General features: G+C 56.1%; 1 protein-coding gene across 2 annotated transcripts in view; it reads right to left on the bottom strand.

The window, feature by feature from the left end:
* RXRA (retinoid X receptor alpha) overlaps positions 1–16,715 on the bottom strand; it is a 119,226-nt gene that overhangs the window by 100,445 nt on the left and 2,066 nt on the right. Inside the window, exon 1 of one of the 2 annotated variants that reach the window (XM_080400845.1) lies at positions 11,454–11,910. The exons of the other annotated variant lie outside the window; for it this stretch is intronic. Within the exon in view, the coding sequence (XP_080256971.1) occupies positions 11,454–11,502 (49 nt within the window). The 5' untranslated portion in view covers positions 11,503–11,910. Of the gene's footprint in view, positions 1–11,453; positions 11,911–16,715 lie in introns of those variants that run through there. 2 annotated transcript variants of the gene reach the window in all.

The following is a 16,715-nucleotide window of genomic DNA, read 5'->3' as shown; positions in this document are numbered from 1 at the left end:
CAAGTTAAAAATACGTATTTTTCAGACAAAAGTTCAGTCCCCAAATGGTAAGAGAATCCAGGAAAAATGCGGCAGGCCCGGCTGGTGGCCGGCTTCCAGCGCGAGCACCTCCCTTCGGAGGAATCCGGCGAGGAGTCTCGACTAATCCACCCAGGACACACCAGCATTTCTTCCTCGTATTATTTGGTTCGGTTTGGGGTGTTTTTTTCCCTTCTTTCTTTCTTTTTTCCGTCTGCTCAGCAGATTTGACATTTCCTGGGAAGGCACTCACAGCCGTGGGGACCGAGCCGGGGTACTGTACCAGGGGATGGATGGAGGGACACCACTGCTCACTGCCTGCTCCTGGCACCAGCCCAGGGATTGCAGGTAGGAGCAGCTGGAAAAGAAGGGACCAGTGCAAGAGCCTGGAGCCACTGTGCATGTGCTCAGTGCTCACGGAAAACAAATACACAACATTAGCCCCATGCCTCAGTTTCCCTTCCCCCCCCAGCGGTGAGCTGGGGGGCAACACAAACACTTTAGGGGAACGAGGCCATCGAGGTGACACAGAGACAGTGCTGCAGGCACCCCAGCAGGACAGGTCCCCAAGTGCCTCCTGCAACCCCAGCAAGGAGCCAGGTTCTCCCCCCAAAGCCATTGCACCCTTACAGCCACTGCCTCCACAACCTGCTTCTCCCCCCGCTCACCTGCAATTCCCACAGCCAGCCCCACAAATCCCCCCTCACCTCGCTCTCCACCACTGCCTCTCCCCAGCTCTGCCTCTCTAACAAGCCCCACGTGCTCCCCAGGAGCATTTTTGCGCACGGAAGATCCACCGTCCTCGCTGGGCACCCAGCACGGTGCCACAGCTCCCCACAGCCGGCTGTCGTCTGGCCGGAGCGGCAGGACGGGGACAGGACAGGGACAGGACACACACAGCCTTGCCATCCGCTTCAGCTCATTACTGCTGGGAGGGACAGGAGCAGGGGTATCATGTCTGGTCCTCACGGACTCAGCACCGGCCCCTCCACAGCCCCTCGCAGAGTTGCTGCCGCTTTCGGGTCAGCTGGCAGGCGCTGCTCTCCCTCCCGGTGAGATGCCCACTGAGGAATTTGCACTTCATTCCTTGACACCCGCTTTAATTATAGGTATCGAGTTGGCTTCTCTCTTTCACAAGAGCCATGAGCTAATTTCCTGCTCCCCTTTCTCCGCGAGGGGTTCATGAGTCACTCACTCCCTCCATATACAAGTGGAGGGCGGTGGGCTCTGCCAAAGCCCTTCCCAAGGGCCGGGGCATAAACTCCCAGCAGTGAAGTTGTCGGCTGTGAGATCCCAGGATGATCTCCAAAATTTCAGCCCCATTTTCCCACTGTTACCGAGAAGAGCAGACAGACAGCAGGCGACACCGAGACATGATAGGTGCCGTCTACTGCCGAGCGCCTCAAAGGCTCCCCGCGCACAAGGATGCTCTGCGCTCGCCCGCCGCCCAGCATGGCACGCTTCTACAGCAGCAAAACACTGACAGTCTCTCGAAAATCCTTACTCAGAAGCACAGCAAGCACATCCCCAGGCGAGGCTGCTGGGGAAGCCTGGCACGCATCCCCGGGGCGCAGACCCTGCCGCTGCCTACCGGGCGGTGCGGCCAGCAGGTATACCCTGACGTCTGATGTCAGCTTGGGTCTCCCCGCCAGCTGCTGAAGCGGCAGCGATGCTGTGGCAAGAGCTCCATCACACCGCTGCCCCGTCAACTCATTTCTTCCTGAAGGAGTTTCCTTTGCAGGGTCCTGGGTTTAGGGTTTTGTTGTTGTCGTTGTCGTTGGGGCTTTTTAAACATAAATTCATTAATTTCAGCACCATGAGGGCTTTACTGGCTGTGGATTATCGTCGTTCGGTTCAAGGAGACACAAATAATTGCTCATGAGCTCTAGAGCCTACGGAAGGATGTTGAGCCCCACTGACAGGAGAGGCGGTGGGTCCCCAGGAGCCTTGCCTTGCCCAGGTGTGTGCGACCCGCCGTGCAGAGGGTCCCCACCCCAACACCCACCTCCCCAGCCCCAGCCCAGCTGCTCTCCCGGCCGGACAGGTCGTTCCACTGCGATGCTGCCATGCCTTTACCCTACCATCCCCAGTATGTTCTCCAGCTCACCTCCCCACCCCGGCGCAGCCAGGCTGCCTGTCCCAGTCCACACGGCTCGGGCCCTGGCTGGGAACACCGTGGGGGCTCAGGGAAGGGACCCCTCGGCTCGCAGCAGCCACGCTGCGCCACTCTGTTTGCTTCATATTTTAATCAAGTCACGAGACATGGCGGATGCTGCTTGAAATAAATCAACCACAGCAGCAATAAAGACAACCAGGCGGCCTCAGCTCGGACCTCACGAGCACAGGACAAGCAGCCGAGCCCCTGCTGCCCCGCGGCTGATGGGGTGACACAGCAGCTGCTGTGCCAAGCCTGGACGGGACAGGTTGTCGCCGAGGAAATGGTGACAGGGTTGTACCAGGAAAGGAAAGACAGATGCGGACACTGCCGGCTGGGCCAGCTGCACGCCCCTGGATCACCGGGAAAAAGCCATCGAGGGTTGCGGCAGCCCCTCGGATACCCACCCCGGGGCCAGGTGACCCTCCTCGCTCAGGGCTACATCTCCCCTTTCCATCCCCCATCCTCAGGGCGAAGGGTAAAAGGGGAAAGAAAATCTGTGCGTGTCTCTCCCACGCAGGGTGCCAGCACAGCTCTACTGCAAAGATTGAGCAATGTGGGGATGGCAACAGAGCCAGCAGCATCTCCCCAGCCCCCACCAGCCTCACGCTGCTGCCTGCACCCTGCAGCGCAGCACAGCCAGCCCCCCAGCCCTACAGGCACCCATAGCCTGGCTCCCAGGAGCTCCTCCAAGCCCACCTGCCTGGATCCCCGGCCATTAAAAGCACCTTTGCTCCCGCACAGAGTATCTAGCCTTTCCCCTGCATCAGCCAGCACCAGGCAGGATTCGGCCGGGCAGGAGCACCGGGTCGCTGTGTCCACACTGGGTCCCTCTGGCCCCTGCACTGCTCGAGGCAGAGGGATGTTCTCCCTTTCTTCTCCAGGAGGATTAGACACACTTCTTTTCTCTCATTGCTTTTCAAAAGAGAGGCTTTTTATCACTGCTGATCCCTGGGGGAAATCCTTCTCTCTCTCTCTCTCTCTCTCATGCTTTTATAGCTTGGACAGGAGGAAAGGAAGTTTTCCTTCATCTCAATCTCCCTGCTGACAGGCACCGCGAGCGTGACGGATGGACAGAGCAGCTCCCCAGGTCCCTGCACCTGCGCAGCACCCCACAGCATCGCCCCGACACCGCCGGGGCTCCCACCACCTCGCTGCATCGCCAGCAACGTGCCCGGCGCCGAGCCCCGGAGAACGCCCAGGCAAAACCCTGTCTTGGTTATTTCGAAAGCCATGTATGTCTCCGTTGCGAAATCCCAGCTTGTAAAAACCCTGGCAGAACACATGCAGCAAACTCAGCTCAAGGCAGCTACAGGTGCTCTGCCCTTGCCTACCTGCTCCCCATTCTCTGGAGGTTGCAATTACATTTTCCAGTCTTTCTTAAATGGATTTATTTTTTTTTTCCCCTCTTCCTGACTGCTGCGGAGCAGATCAAGCCAAAGAGAGGAAACCAAAAGCTCGGAGCTGGCAAAGCTTTAGACACGCACAGCTATTTTAATGGACCACTCGCATGCAGAACGCTAAGAACATGCCCAAGTGCGTGTGAGATCATGGCATGATCAGCTCTACAGCGAAACAAGTAAAGCCAGCAATCCCTGAAGCGCTGTCAAAAGCTCTAAGTACCCAAAAGAGAAATCATGTTGTTTTTTCACCCTCTGAGCTCTCTCCATTACCGAAATCAGGGCTGAGGTTTGTCACAGCAGCAGACCGGGTGTTTTTTTTTTAATTGTCAATCACGCTGCAACATTTTCTTTTTATTTTTAGGCGTCCCTTTAAAACTATAGAGGAAATCATCCAAAAGAAGTTTGTTCAAACGGTCTGTCAGTTTGAGGAAGTGAAATTAAACCAGAAAAAAAAACCCTGAATCCTAATAAATCACACATACACACACACAAAATTGGAGAAATCTGGGCATGCCTCCAAAGCCAAGTAAATGGATGATAAACAAAACAAACCTAGCTCTGCCCAGTAATAAAGGCTTCCACAGTGGGAACTTCTCACCCGGGAACCACTTCCACCAAAGGCACAGCTCGGGGCACAGCGGGAGCTTTCCTGCTCCTCTGCAAAGCTGTGCCTGCAGGGACTGCCAGGGATGCCGTCCCACACCGAGCTGGTCTCAACAGGCACAAATCCTGCACTGCCCCTGCTTGCACAAATTTCTCCCCCTGCAAAGCCCTGGCCTTGTCCCTGCTGCAGCCCATCGATCGCCTCCTGACGCAGACAGGGTGGCAGTTTGGTTTTGCTGAATTCAGGGGAAAGCCTCGCTCTTCCCCTGCACGGGCACCCCTTCGAGCCCAGGGTGGGCAATGGGGACCTGCACAGGGCCCACAGACCCACCTACAGCAAACAAGACTCACAACTTGCAGGAATAAATAAATTAAAAAAAATAATTAAAGAAACAGGCAAAACAAAAGGAAGGGAAAGGGCAAGAGGAATAAGGATGAGGATGCTGAACTAAAACCCCCCAGACACCCAGGTGCCTGAAGCAGGAGGCAAACCCAGCATATGGGGCAGCAAAAAAAGCAGCAGCCGAGCCTCCTTTCACCCTTCAGATGCAGTTTGCCATTGATATGGATGCTGCAGAGCAATGCCCGGCCCCTCCCTGCTGCACAGGGTTCATCTTTTCAGGCCACGCAGCAGGAGGGAGAGCAAAGGGAGGAGGGCAGGGATGCACGTAGTGTCCCAAGGAGGACACTCTGGTGACCCTGGTGCAGCCTCTACATGCCCAGAGCTGGATTTTAGGGGTGGCACAGCTGGGCTGAGAGCTGAGGGTATGGCAGCAAAGCCAGTGGAGGGGTGGACACGTGCAGTGAGGACCCCAGCACCAGCTGGCATGGTCCCCATCACTGTTCCAGCACTGCCGCAAGCAAGGCCCCACTGCAGGGACCTGACCCCGGGTGGGCAGCCCACCCTCTCCCCAATTCTTTTGTTTTCCAGCAGAGATCACCAGGAAACAGTTAAAGGTTTCTAAGCTGGGCTCTCCTAAGGACTCCAGTTAAAAGTCCACCGGGCATTCTCCCATCACGGACTTTAGCCCCGGGCATGCGGCTTTGATAACACACATGAAGGTGCCAGCTTGCCACTGCCGGGGAGCCACCGGGGTGGGCAACCCCTGCGAGATCTGCAGAGCCCCACACAGGACAGAAAACCGCAGGGCAGGGCCCAGAGCAGTGGGCTGGGGTTTGGTAGCATGAGGTTCTGTGGAGCACCTGCAGAGCGGGGAGCAGCGATGCGCTACAGGGCTCCCTGCTTCTGCCCCAGGAGCTAACCCACCTCGGTGACAGTGGTGACCCCCAGGAGCCCGCTTCACCCATCTCCAGCCCGTAAACGGGCAGCCAGGCACAAATTCTGCCCAGGGGCAGAGCGCTGTTGGTCCCGAGGGAGATGCCAGGGCAGACGCCACGCTGCTCTCCCTGCTGGGAGCAGACACCTGGCTCTCCTCTCCAAGGTTGTCTGCAAATCCTTTCACCCGGACTACATGTACCATTTTTTAAAAGCCGGGTGATCTAACCAACCTGTATTTATAATGCTGAAAACATCCCAAAGCTCCGTCTCTTCCAGCTCCCAAGCACACTGTGTACTCTTAATAAAATAATTGCAATGATGAATAGCTCCTTATAACATTCTTCTGCAGCTACTGACAAGGCCAAGAGCTTCGATGGAAAGTCCTTCTCCTAAAAGCTCCTTCAAGGTACGTTCAGGATTTTACCTCTTCACAGCAAAAGGCACAGTGACAAGGTATCAGTCCTGTACCAAGCCATCCACCATGCAGAGACGGCAACGACATGCTCCCGCTTCCCACTAGCCCAGCCACATCATTGTCTTAATAATGAAGTCAGCTAACGACGGCAGGTCAGCCTCAGTCCTCAGTTAAGCTGACGCGATCTTGACCGTGTTCGATGAAATCGATGCCCAGCTGCCGATCCCACCAGCGCTCGTGGGGTCCCCACAGCCCACCACCCCAGCAAAGGCTCCCCCGCCAGAGTCGCCCCCAGCCCCAGTGTGGGGCCAGGCAGCATCGGGAGGCTCCTCTCCTCTGCTTTTGAAATAAGGCTGTGGATTTAATCATTCACTTGCAAGTCCTCATGTGCCCATGATTTCCACACTGACAATTACAGGGGCAGGCCAATGCATTGGGGTTGGGTTTTTTTGGTAGAGTCGCTTCTGCTTTATTCATTTGTAAAGGTGCATTCCATTAGGGAGCACGCTGGCTTTGCCTTCCCTTCCCCTGCAAAGCATGCTTCTACTCCCAGCCAGGGCCAGGCTCTCTGGATGCTCTCCCAGAGTCCGTGCTCCCTAAGACTTACTATTGAACCATCAGGACCAGCCAGGGAAGAGCCCAGGGAGCCAGTGGCAGAGAGGGACCCGGGCTCAGCCCTCACCTCAGCTTCGACTGCAGCTTGGGGGACTTCCCAGCGCCCAGCCCTGCGTAGGGGTGAACTGGCAGGACCGGCTGCTCCTGCCCCATGGGCACCTCCCCATGCCCGGCACACACGGCCAGCCCTGCTCTCACCCCTTCCTATCTGGCATGGGCAGCGAGGACCCCAGCCCACACCCCAGCCCAGCACAGGCACTTTTCCACCCAGCACGTGCTCTCCTCCCTCCAAAGGGCTGGTCTGGGGTCCCCACATTTCAGGCAGGACCAGGAGCATCCCTCTGCTCTTGGGGATGAGCCAGGATGAGCTTCGCCCTCCATGCCACCGCTGCCCAGGCTGTACCCTGGGGCTCACCTGCTTCTGCATCCCTGCGGAAAGCTTTTGGAGTCCCCCGGGGGGCTGCTGAGTTACACCACGCTGTGGCCCCGGGGTGGGCTGCACTTTAGGGCAGCCGGGGCAGTGTCTGGGGTAAATGCCACTGCTCCGGGCATCCTCCCAGGTCCCTTTCTTGGATCAGCCTGGCATCCCCTGCACTGCCACTGCGTTTTGGGAAGGTACAGTGAGAGCTGGAGCCTCCCTGTTTGCGTAGGTGGGGGCTTTAGATGGGCACCGCTCTGTTATCCACCACCCAGGGCTTGCTGCAAGAAATCCCTGCCCTGCAACATTTCCTGCACACACCTACAGGCTGTGAAACCTTGCTGGAGAAGCCAGACGTGGTTTTCCGTGCCCGCCCAGCCTCAGCTCCCACGGCACAACACTCGGCTGACCAGAGCGCCCGGGTGCCTGCAGGGAGCGGCGCCGAACACCCCTGGGCGATAGCAGCGCAGGCGGAAAAACAACAAAGATGAGAAAACCCAGCGCCCAAGCTAAACAAAGCCCGCCGTGACCGATGGTGGCTTCTGATTTCCACAGCCTAAACCTGCCCCACAGGTGAGGCATGAAGAGGGAGCGACTTGCCGTCAGGAAACCGATGGCTTCCCACCCTTCCAAGAGAAGGGTGAAATCCCAAGGCAGAGCTGCACGGCGCTCCAAGGCAAAGCCCCGGAGCTGCGAGGTACAGCAGCACCGCTACCAAAATACAACTGGAAATGCAGGCATAAACCCTGACAAACTGCATCTGTGTTTCCCAACCCCACAAGCAGCAGAGAAACCTGCCGGCAGGGTGTAATTTGGGGTGCTGTCTTGCTATGTATCTCAAGAGCAAGTCCCTGCACAGAATCAGCCCCCTCGCACCCCGCAGCAGGTCAGCAGAGCCCCCCAGCACAGCTGGGACTCCTGCTCCCAGCCAGCCCAGGCTCTGAACCGCTGTTTACATCAAGTCTCCCAGATTTGCAAACAATAGGTATCAGCTGGCCTGGGGCCAGGCTATCTCTGGCAAGGATCACAGCTAAGCCTTCCTAAGTGCTTAAATGGGGGCCTACAGGCAATTGTCCCGGGAGTCTCAACTCTTCCCAGAGCCACCTCTGATGTTCGGTTCCTGCCGAGGAGCACAGGGCAGCCGGCGGCACAGCTCACCTGCAGAAAACCAGCCCAGCGAGGATGGCTGTGGAGAGGACAAGGATGCAGGGCTACACCACAGCAGCATCCAGCGCGGGTCATCGCCTCCTGCCCTCCCCGAGCTCTGCTCCTGCCCCCCACCACAGGGTCGAACGGCTTCAGTGCTCCCCTGGAGCTGCCCGGGCATCCTATCCATACCAGTGCAGAGGCTTGGGGAAAGCACACTGTAAAGCACAAAGTATTAACACCACGGGTGACACGGCTTGCTCACAACATGCTCATCCAACAGACGGCAATTTGCTGAGGGGTGCAGAAAGTTTCAGCTTTAGCAGGTTTACCCTGACAGGAAGGGAGCCTGGGTGGCCCGCGTAGGTACAGGAAACCCCTTTCTACCACGCACATCGCTCTGCTTCCTCTGGATTTCTTTAACCTTTCACTCTCAGCCTGATTTATGCCTTCACACTGATTTTTTTCATGCGTGCACTTCCCTGCTTTCCACTCCGGTACTGTGGCTCCACACCAGCAAAAACGCTGCCAGGGCCTCGGCACCCATCCGCCCAGAGCCAGAGCAATCTCTGCACGGAGGCCTCCTCCTCTGCCTCTCCCCAGAGCTGCGTTTTTGCAGGCAGCAAGGAGGGGAACATGCAGATGTCCCGTGCTGCTGGGCTCGGTGCCGTGCTGTGCTTCGGGGCTGCACAGCCAACACGCGGCTCCCAGCCACCCGTGGGATCTGCGCTGGTCTGCGTGTGATGGGGAGGCTGCAGGCAAAGCACTGGAGCGGCTAATCTGGGACCCCAGGGACACGTCCCAGTGAAGGAAAATCAGAGATGGAGCTTTTGCTGCAAAGGCGCTGGGCAGTGAGCCCCAGGCTCCAGTGCAGCAAGCCCAGCAGTGCAAAGGATGGACTTCATTTTCCTTGCAGAGAGGGAAAGGACCACGACCCAGCTCAGTCTGGAGCCCTCCAGACAGGGAAGCAGCAGACTAGGGAGACTGGGGGAGCCCAAGTGCTTCCACCCACTCCCCAACCCTGGGATGAGCCAGTCCAGGCAGGATGCAGCAGACAGCACCCCACCAAGAGCGAGCATCCCCAGCACCACGAGTATGTGGAGCAGTGCCCAGCAATGCCTTCACAGGCAGGAGGGCATGAGGACGGTGGGGACACAGCCTTAATGTCATTTAAAGGGCCTCTTGGGTGGGAAGATTAGCACCCTGTTCCCAGCCTCACGGGGATCCCGGCACAGGAGGAATGAAATGTCAGACCCTGTCGAGAAATGTATCCGGACAAGAGGGGTGGGGGTGGGGTGGGGGGGAACATGCCTCTGCTGAGGCCAAAGGCTCTGGGGCAGCGTCAGAGCAGGAACAGCAGCCCAGAGCCCAGGGGAAGCACTGGGGAAGGTGTCTGGGAAGGAATCACAGCTAAGGTCAATTCTCCAGGCCCCCAGTTTGGGGCATTTTTAACCACCACAGCCAGATAAATATGGAGAGTGGGAGCAGGTAGCCCTGGTGCCACCAGCCATCACCAGGGAGCAGGGATGTGGGGACACAGCCAATGCACCAACCCGGGTTCTCACGTCCTAAAGCTCCGTGCCACAGCCTGCATGGTCCCACCCTTAGAGCCACCACCATCCAGGGAGGAAGAGAAAATTTCAAAGTGACAGCGAGCCAGGAAAGCATCTCTTCGTCCAACTTCCACGGGACATGGCAGGGCACCCCCAAGGGCCACCCGCTCACAGCGCTCCCCCAGCCCGGCATGGCCGCCGCAGCCGAGGGGAAATGAAGTCGCAAAGGTTATCGTTTCGGTGTTTGACTGAGCATAAAAATCCTGCTCTGAAAACAAAAAAAGGGGAAAGGGGGACAGGGAGAGCGGCAGGGGAGGAGGAGGGCAGCAATGCACAGCACGACAGCCCCAGAAACACAGGAGAGGGAGTGCGGGGGCTCACGCCACACTAACGCGCATCTCCATTTCAGAAGAGTTTCCTGGGAAAATAAATGCAAAGTCTGTTATAAAAGTTTATCTGCATGTGCGAGAAAGAGCAAGTGCGCCTGACTACGGTATAGAGATGTCATTATTTTCATGCATCTGCCTTACCCAATTTTATTTAGTTGCTTTCTGCACCATTTCATGCTCATTCTGCTGCTGAGCTAGACAATTGCTTTATAACTCTAGGGTGCAATTTCACTGTCTGTGAGCCACACGCACACGCACGCACACAGGGTCTTCGCTGGGATGAAGTAGGGAGCTGCACCTCCCTCCCTCCCCACCCCGATGTTTTGGAGCTTGAATTGCAATGGGTTTTCTTAATAAACAACAAAAAAGAAAGAAGGAAAAAAAAAAAAGAGAGAGAGAGAAAATTAAATTAAAATGCTAAGCCACCATCTGTAATGTATTATAATTCAAGGTGCACATGGTGGGGAGCAAACCCAGAAAGCAACGGCTCCCCATTAAGAACGACGAGGATGAACTGGAGGGCAATTTGCTCTCTCACGCTACGTGAATGCAGGGAGACAGAGCTCAGCAGGCTGGAGGGCAGAAGCACTGTGAATCACGCCGGATTTTTATGATCAATTGAAAGTCACACTTGAACAAGTGCAGATCAAAAGGGAGGGCTGGCCGGGCAGGTGCAGGGCTCTGAGACAGCGGTTTGCAACATGCTAAAAATTGCCTGGTCCCTCGCAGGGACCCCTGCTTCTACCCCATACCCCCAGCCCCTGGCTAAGCATCCCTGCCCCCCCCCCATCCCATCCCAAGGCTGCAGCAGCCCCACGGGTATGGGTCAGGGTAGCTGTGGGGGGTAAGGGGGTCTCCAGAAGCAGCTCCAACACTGATGCAACGCAACTTGGAGCCACACATCTCCCCACAGCAGTGCGAGCGAGCATCTCCAGCACAACCTGCCGCTGATACGCCGTTATCTGCCGCCGGCTGGCCCTGCTGGCTGGTGACAGAGGCCATGGCTCCTCTGCACCAGGCAGAGCCCACAGCTTCCCTGGCCTGATAAAGTCGCGCGTCTTACAAAAATGGGGCAGCAAAAAGAGGAGCTGGGGGCAGAAGGGGGGTCCAGCATGGTCTGGCAAGGATGGCTGGTGGGGAACTGGGGTCTGGCAAGGATGGCTGGTGGGGAACTGGGGTCTGTCTTTCTTTTCCCCCCTTTTGCAAGAGCACACGTGTCCTCCGAGAGAGGCTGCTGCCCACCGGGGTGCAGGGCAGGCAAGCCTCCCACCCATCCCTCTCTGGGCAGCCAGAACAGCTCCCCCAGCTCGATGCAATGCCCCCGGCGCTGCTCCTGGCTCTCCCTGACCCGCTCTCCTCTGCGCCACTTCACGCCTCCGCCGTCGCTTACCACCCCACCTGCTCCGAGCAAGCCTCCTCCATCCCACCCCATGCCAACCCCATCTCCCCGCCTCGTCACCTCCACATGTCCAGGCGGATCTCCGCTGGAAGCGCCCCCCCTCTCCCATGCTTCTCCTTCCGCTCTTGCTTCACCGCTGCCGTTGCCTCATTTTGTCTCCGTAATGGGCACGTAGGCGACACACTGCCCACAACAAACTTGTCTCGCAGCAAGCCCACAAAGTTCACAGGAAAAAAAACCAAACCCACAAAAAAAAAAAAAAACAAAAAAACACACACACACAAAAAAAAACAACAACCACCCCACCAACTTTCCAGCACTTACTTGTCAGCCAAAAATGGAAAAACAATAATCAAATGTTTCTGCCTTCGCGCCCAGCACGGCACAGCCAGCTGAAACTAGACAGGGCATCCCTCCCTAATCCGCTCCTGGCAGCCCCAGCACAAAGGATTTGCTCCATTAGCTGGGGGGGCTATAAACCTCAGGGGGGCTCCAGGGCTGCCCCTACCTCCCCCTCCCCTTTTTTTTTTTTTTTTTTTGGTCTTTTTGAAGTCTGTAAAAGCTGAAGAAAGCCAAAACTCCACAAAAGAGGAGACCTTGAAAAGTAACAACCAGATGGGAATCCCATTACCATTTTATTGGTCACAAATACCAGTATTGCACCTTTTATCTCTTTGCTCAGCAGTGATCTCGCAGCCGATGCGATCCAGGGAACGGGATATGGCTCAGACAAGACCCAACCCAAACACACCAGCAACCTCCACGCAGCGCCCACCCAAACCAAGGAATGAACCTGAAAAAAATAATTCCCTGGGGTCTGAAAACCTGAGCAATGCCCACGGCAAGAGGAACCACCTTCCACTAGAGCAGAAAGGGGATGTGAACCCTGCCCCTGATGCTTAATAAAACACATATTCGGGGTGTTTCTTCCTCACCCTCTGCTTTGGGAGCACCTGGCTTACACGCAAACCCCATCCGTGAGGTTTCCTTTGCTCCCAGGCCAAAAAGCAGCTGGGGGGGTGGGGGGATGCCTACCAGGAGCAGGGACCCTCAGAAGCCCACGGGAGCTCCGATCCCAGACGGATCAGCTCTGTGGGGCTGGAAGCCGCCATCCCAGGCGAGGTTTCACAACCGCCCCACGCCCTGGCTCTGGGCCCCGTTCCCAGCTCCGCTGGCACTCAGCACACCCGTGTGCCTCAGTTTCCCACCCTGTAGCTGTCTCATCTGGGCAGCCTGTGCGTTTTCAAGGCAAGATCCATCCCCTCCCGATGTGCAGAGGCAGGAGCTGGCACAAAAAGGGCTGCGATCGGAATCACAGCCCCAAGGTGCAACCTTGAAACTTTTCTTGCAGACCACAATAACAGAAAAGGAGGAGAAAAAAAGAAAACCCCAAAAAAAACACCCCAACCATTTTATGCTTATGAGTGGTCTGTTTGAACAGGATTATTTTTTAACTCCACGTTAAACAGAATTTCAAAGGAGGGGAGCTTATTTGGACTTCATTTGAACCCTTTCTTCCATTTCTTGCAAGGGAATTTTTCCCTGTTTATCTCAGAAAACACCCTCCATTTTGAAATGCTCCGTCTTCTCTAAATAAAAACTCAGGTTGTTTCCCCGACTTTTCTTTGCTTTGCTTTTTCTAAGCGAAGTGTTGTCAGAAAAGGCAAGTTCTCACAGCCAGTTTCCATCTCAACAATAGAACATTTTCCCAGGCTAAATTGCTTCTGTCTGAAAATCTTCTAGCAGTTTGAGCTGGCTGGCATGTGTGGGGATCCTTCTGTAGGGTTTTTTAAATCCTTATTTGCAATATTATTTCGTCTGCTTTGCGCTGCCTTGATGTTCGAGCAGCCTTTGGAGAGACACAACCACTCCTCCCTCCTCCTCTGTCCTCCCTCCAGGCACACGCTTCCCTTTGAGGAGGAGGAGAGGGGAGAAATAAAATAAAAGACGAGCAAAGAGGAAAATGTCAGAAAGCTGCTTTTTGTGTGTGTGTCAAACGTTCAAAGTTATTCCAGAGTCTAGTCTTTAAATGTAATAAAATACAGCAACTCCTGACAAAATCAATTAAAATAAAACCACCCAGGCTGCCTCCCCTGTTGCTTTGTAGCTATACTGACTTTGAGAGCCCACCTGGGCCTTTTAGGAAGCAATTATGGAACCGCCGGGTCGAATCCTGCACCAGCAGCCTGCTGGCCCTGCCGAGCATCCCTCGGCGCCGCGGGCCGGAGGGAGCAGAGACCCAGCTCCTTCGCCCGCCGAGGGAGGTGATGACGGCTCCGACACGGGGCAACGCGCTGGGGATCGGAGCCAGAGAACAGGATTAATTAGAGCCCAATTAGGTTACTGAGGTCGCAGGGAAGGTCCCTGCAATACCCAGCACTTGGCTGGCAGTGATTGGAGGTATCCCCGGCTTTGGTCACCACCGGCATCCCAGTTTGGCAGAGCAGAGCCCAGCCAGGGGGGCAGAGACCCCCTCAGCATCCCCGCTCCATCACCACCACCTTCGGTTAAGCTCCTTGCCAAGGGCCAGCACCTCGTGCCGTCTCACCGCCTCCCGCAGCAGGGTTGGGGGATGCTGATAGCAAGAAGGATTCGGCGATTTCAGGCAGCCAAGAGCCTCGGGGGAATACCCTGCTGGCACACAGTTCCCCCCAAAAGGCACCAGGATGCTCGGAGGAACTAGCACCCTGTGCAAGAGGCAGGACCAAAGAACATCCCAAAGCCCAAGCCCTCGCCCCACGGCGCCACAGCATTTGCTTACTTTACTATCCTGCCAAAAAAAATTTAAAAATTAAAAATTTGGTCGGGTGGCAGGGCTCTGGCGTATAGGAATCCACCCCTGCTCCCGAAAACAATACTCCAACAAAAAGGTTTTTAACCCATTTCTTAATAAATATTTATTTTCGCCTTCAAGATGTGGGTGGGACGAAGCCAGGGTGTATTTTCCAGTGAAATGTTTTGATTACCCTCTTGATTTTTTTTTTTTTTTTCAAACGGGAGCAAATTGCCAATAATAATATTTGCAATGAATAACTAAAATTCTGTGGCTTTCTCCCCCGCTCTCTTTTAAATAAATAAAATGCCCTGAATACGAGAAACACAAACGCTCTCTGCAACACTGCAGGACGACGTGGAGTAAACTCAGGGACCCGCAGAGGATTTATTGAACTGTCACAGCCCAGATTCTGAAAAAGGCAAAAATTCCTTCCCAGCTTGTTTTGTATATGTCAATTGGGAGAGGTCGAGCCCTACGCTATGCTTCAGCAAGAGATACCAGGACATGACTATACATTATCTCGTGCTCCTCTGAGGCCCCTCTCTGGTGCGGCCACTGGCAGCCCCACGGCGCCGGCCAGCAGCTGCCAGATGTGGGGCAGAGGATTCCTGCTTCCTCACAGGGATGCTCCAGCAAGCCGTGACACTTTCTGCATCTTTCAGAATTTTTCCTCCACATGGATTTTCCTATCAGCTGTAAATTTCTGAAGCTCAACGAAGCAGAATTGAGGATCAGGTTGAGGTCTCAACCCAGACGCAGGCTCCCACCGATCTACCCTGGGGTTGAGCATCCAGGCTCATCCCAGCCACGTGCCCGATGGCAAGGCAGGGGATGCGGGATGAAGACGTCTCATGGATTCTCACACTCCCACGCTGTCTTCGACCTGAAGCAGCCCCCCAGGCTCCAGGTTGCTCCCCCCGAGCCGGACATGGGGGGTTGTTTTGCTGTTTTCCTCGGAGGCGTTCCTGCTCCGGCCTCAGCACCGTGCACGGCCAGTTCTCACCCCACATCCTGAGCAGCTGCAGCCGTCCCTGGCACAGCCGCGCTGCTGGGAAGATGGACTCGCGGAGGTTGCAACCTGGTGAACTGACCTCCGGGAGGGAAGCACCGGCCTTGGACACCCATTAACTGTTTTTTCCTCCCATGAAGCTGAGCCTTGAGGGAGGGCTCCCCGAGCTCACCGTCCCCCTTTTGCTCCCCAGGGCGCTACCACCTTCTTAAGGAAACGGGCAAGGAAGAAAATGAAGCAATAACAGGATTGCAATGGTCTGAGCCTTGGGAACAAGCAGCTACCCAAAAGACCAAGTTCCTCAGTTTGCACATCAGTCCCCAACGTGGTGCCATGCAAAGCCTGACCTCAGCACATGCACCCCCCGGGCTGGAGATGTGGATCCCCACAGCCTCGCAAGTGCTCACGCAATGGCTTTTTCTTTATTTTCCTCCTCCTTAGAGACTCAGCGCAACACAGCCCCCCCAGAGGAACACAAGCAAGACATCCCCCATCACTCAAAACCTAGCAAAGGGAGATCTATAGCTCCAGACAGCTTCTAAGGCATCATCTGCCAGACACCGAGGTGGTCATCAGCCTCCCCCAGGGCTGGAGGTACCTGTGCCATGCGGGAAGGCTGCCCACAGACCCCACCAGCGAGCTGCGGGTTGTCCTGTGAGTGGGACAGCAGGCAGAGCCGCAGGGTGACGGCATCCAGCCCAGGAGATGCCCGGGGACGTGCCGTCCTCGTTGGGGAGCCTCTGCCTGGCATCTGCCAGCAGCTCCCGAGACGAGCAGGAAAATGAGATACTACTATTAAAAGTGCCCAGCACCAGCCACGCTGCCAGCCCTGACATCAGCAGGGTTATCTGAGTCTAACCGCAGGCAGGACTTGGCCGGGAACCTCCGCCGGGTTATCCTTTTTAGGCCAAACTGAGCTGAGAATTTGATGGGCCCACACAGTAACAGAGCCTGGTTTTGGTCCCCAGTAGCTCCCGCTCTCCAGATCAGGCCCATACTGGTGTGCAGGGAAACAAACTCCACAAGCTGGGCTATTTTTTTTCCCCTCGGCCTGCAAATGCCAGCTCCCAACCATGAAAGGGGATTGGGATGGAGAAACACCCTGGCACTCGGCAACACCAGGATCCAGTGGGTTTTGGACCATCCCACCTCCAGAACACACCGAGGCCCTGTGGCCCCACCAGCTTCGCTCTGGTCTGACTGGGAAGGTCTCTGCCCACGTGCCGGTGCTCCTCGAGGCTCCCCTCGCTCTTCCAAACTGCTCCTGCCCTTTCAGGCTCAGCCTGCTCAGAGCGGGACCGAGACCTCCTCCTCCAGAACCCACCGCCCTTACAACCACAGCTGATTTTTCCAGTCATCGGTGCCCAAAGGCCAGCGGATACAGTTTAGGAGTAGCTCCTGCAGCAGCACAACGCGCCGCAGGCACAAACCCAGACCACGCACCCAACACAGTTCCCGCCAGCAGCTGAATTTTCTCCTAAGGCACCGATGCAGAGGGATCCCTGCTGTCCCGAGGTGGCCGCCTTGTTTTCCCTCT

Source organism: Falco punctatus (genome assembly GCF_963210335.1).
Source record: "Falco punctatus genome assembly, chromosome: 9".
NCBI classification, from domain to species: Eukaryota; Metazoa; Chordata; class Aves; order Falconiformes; family Falconidae; genus Falco; species Falco punctatus.
This window is presented reverse-complemented; position numbering and strand designations above follow the sequence as displayed.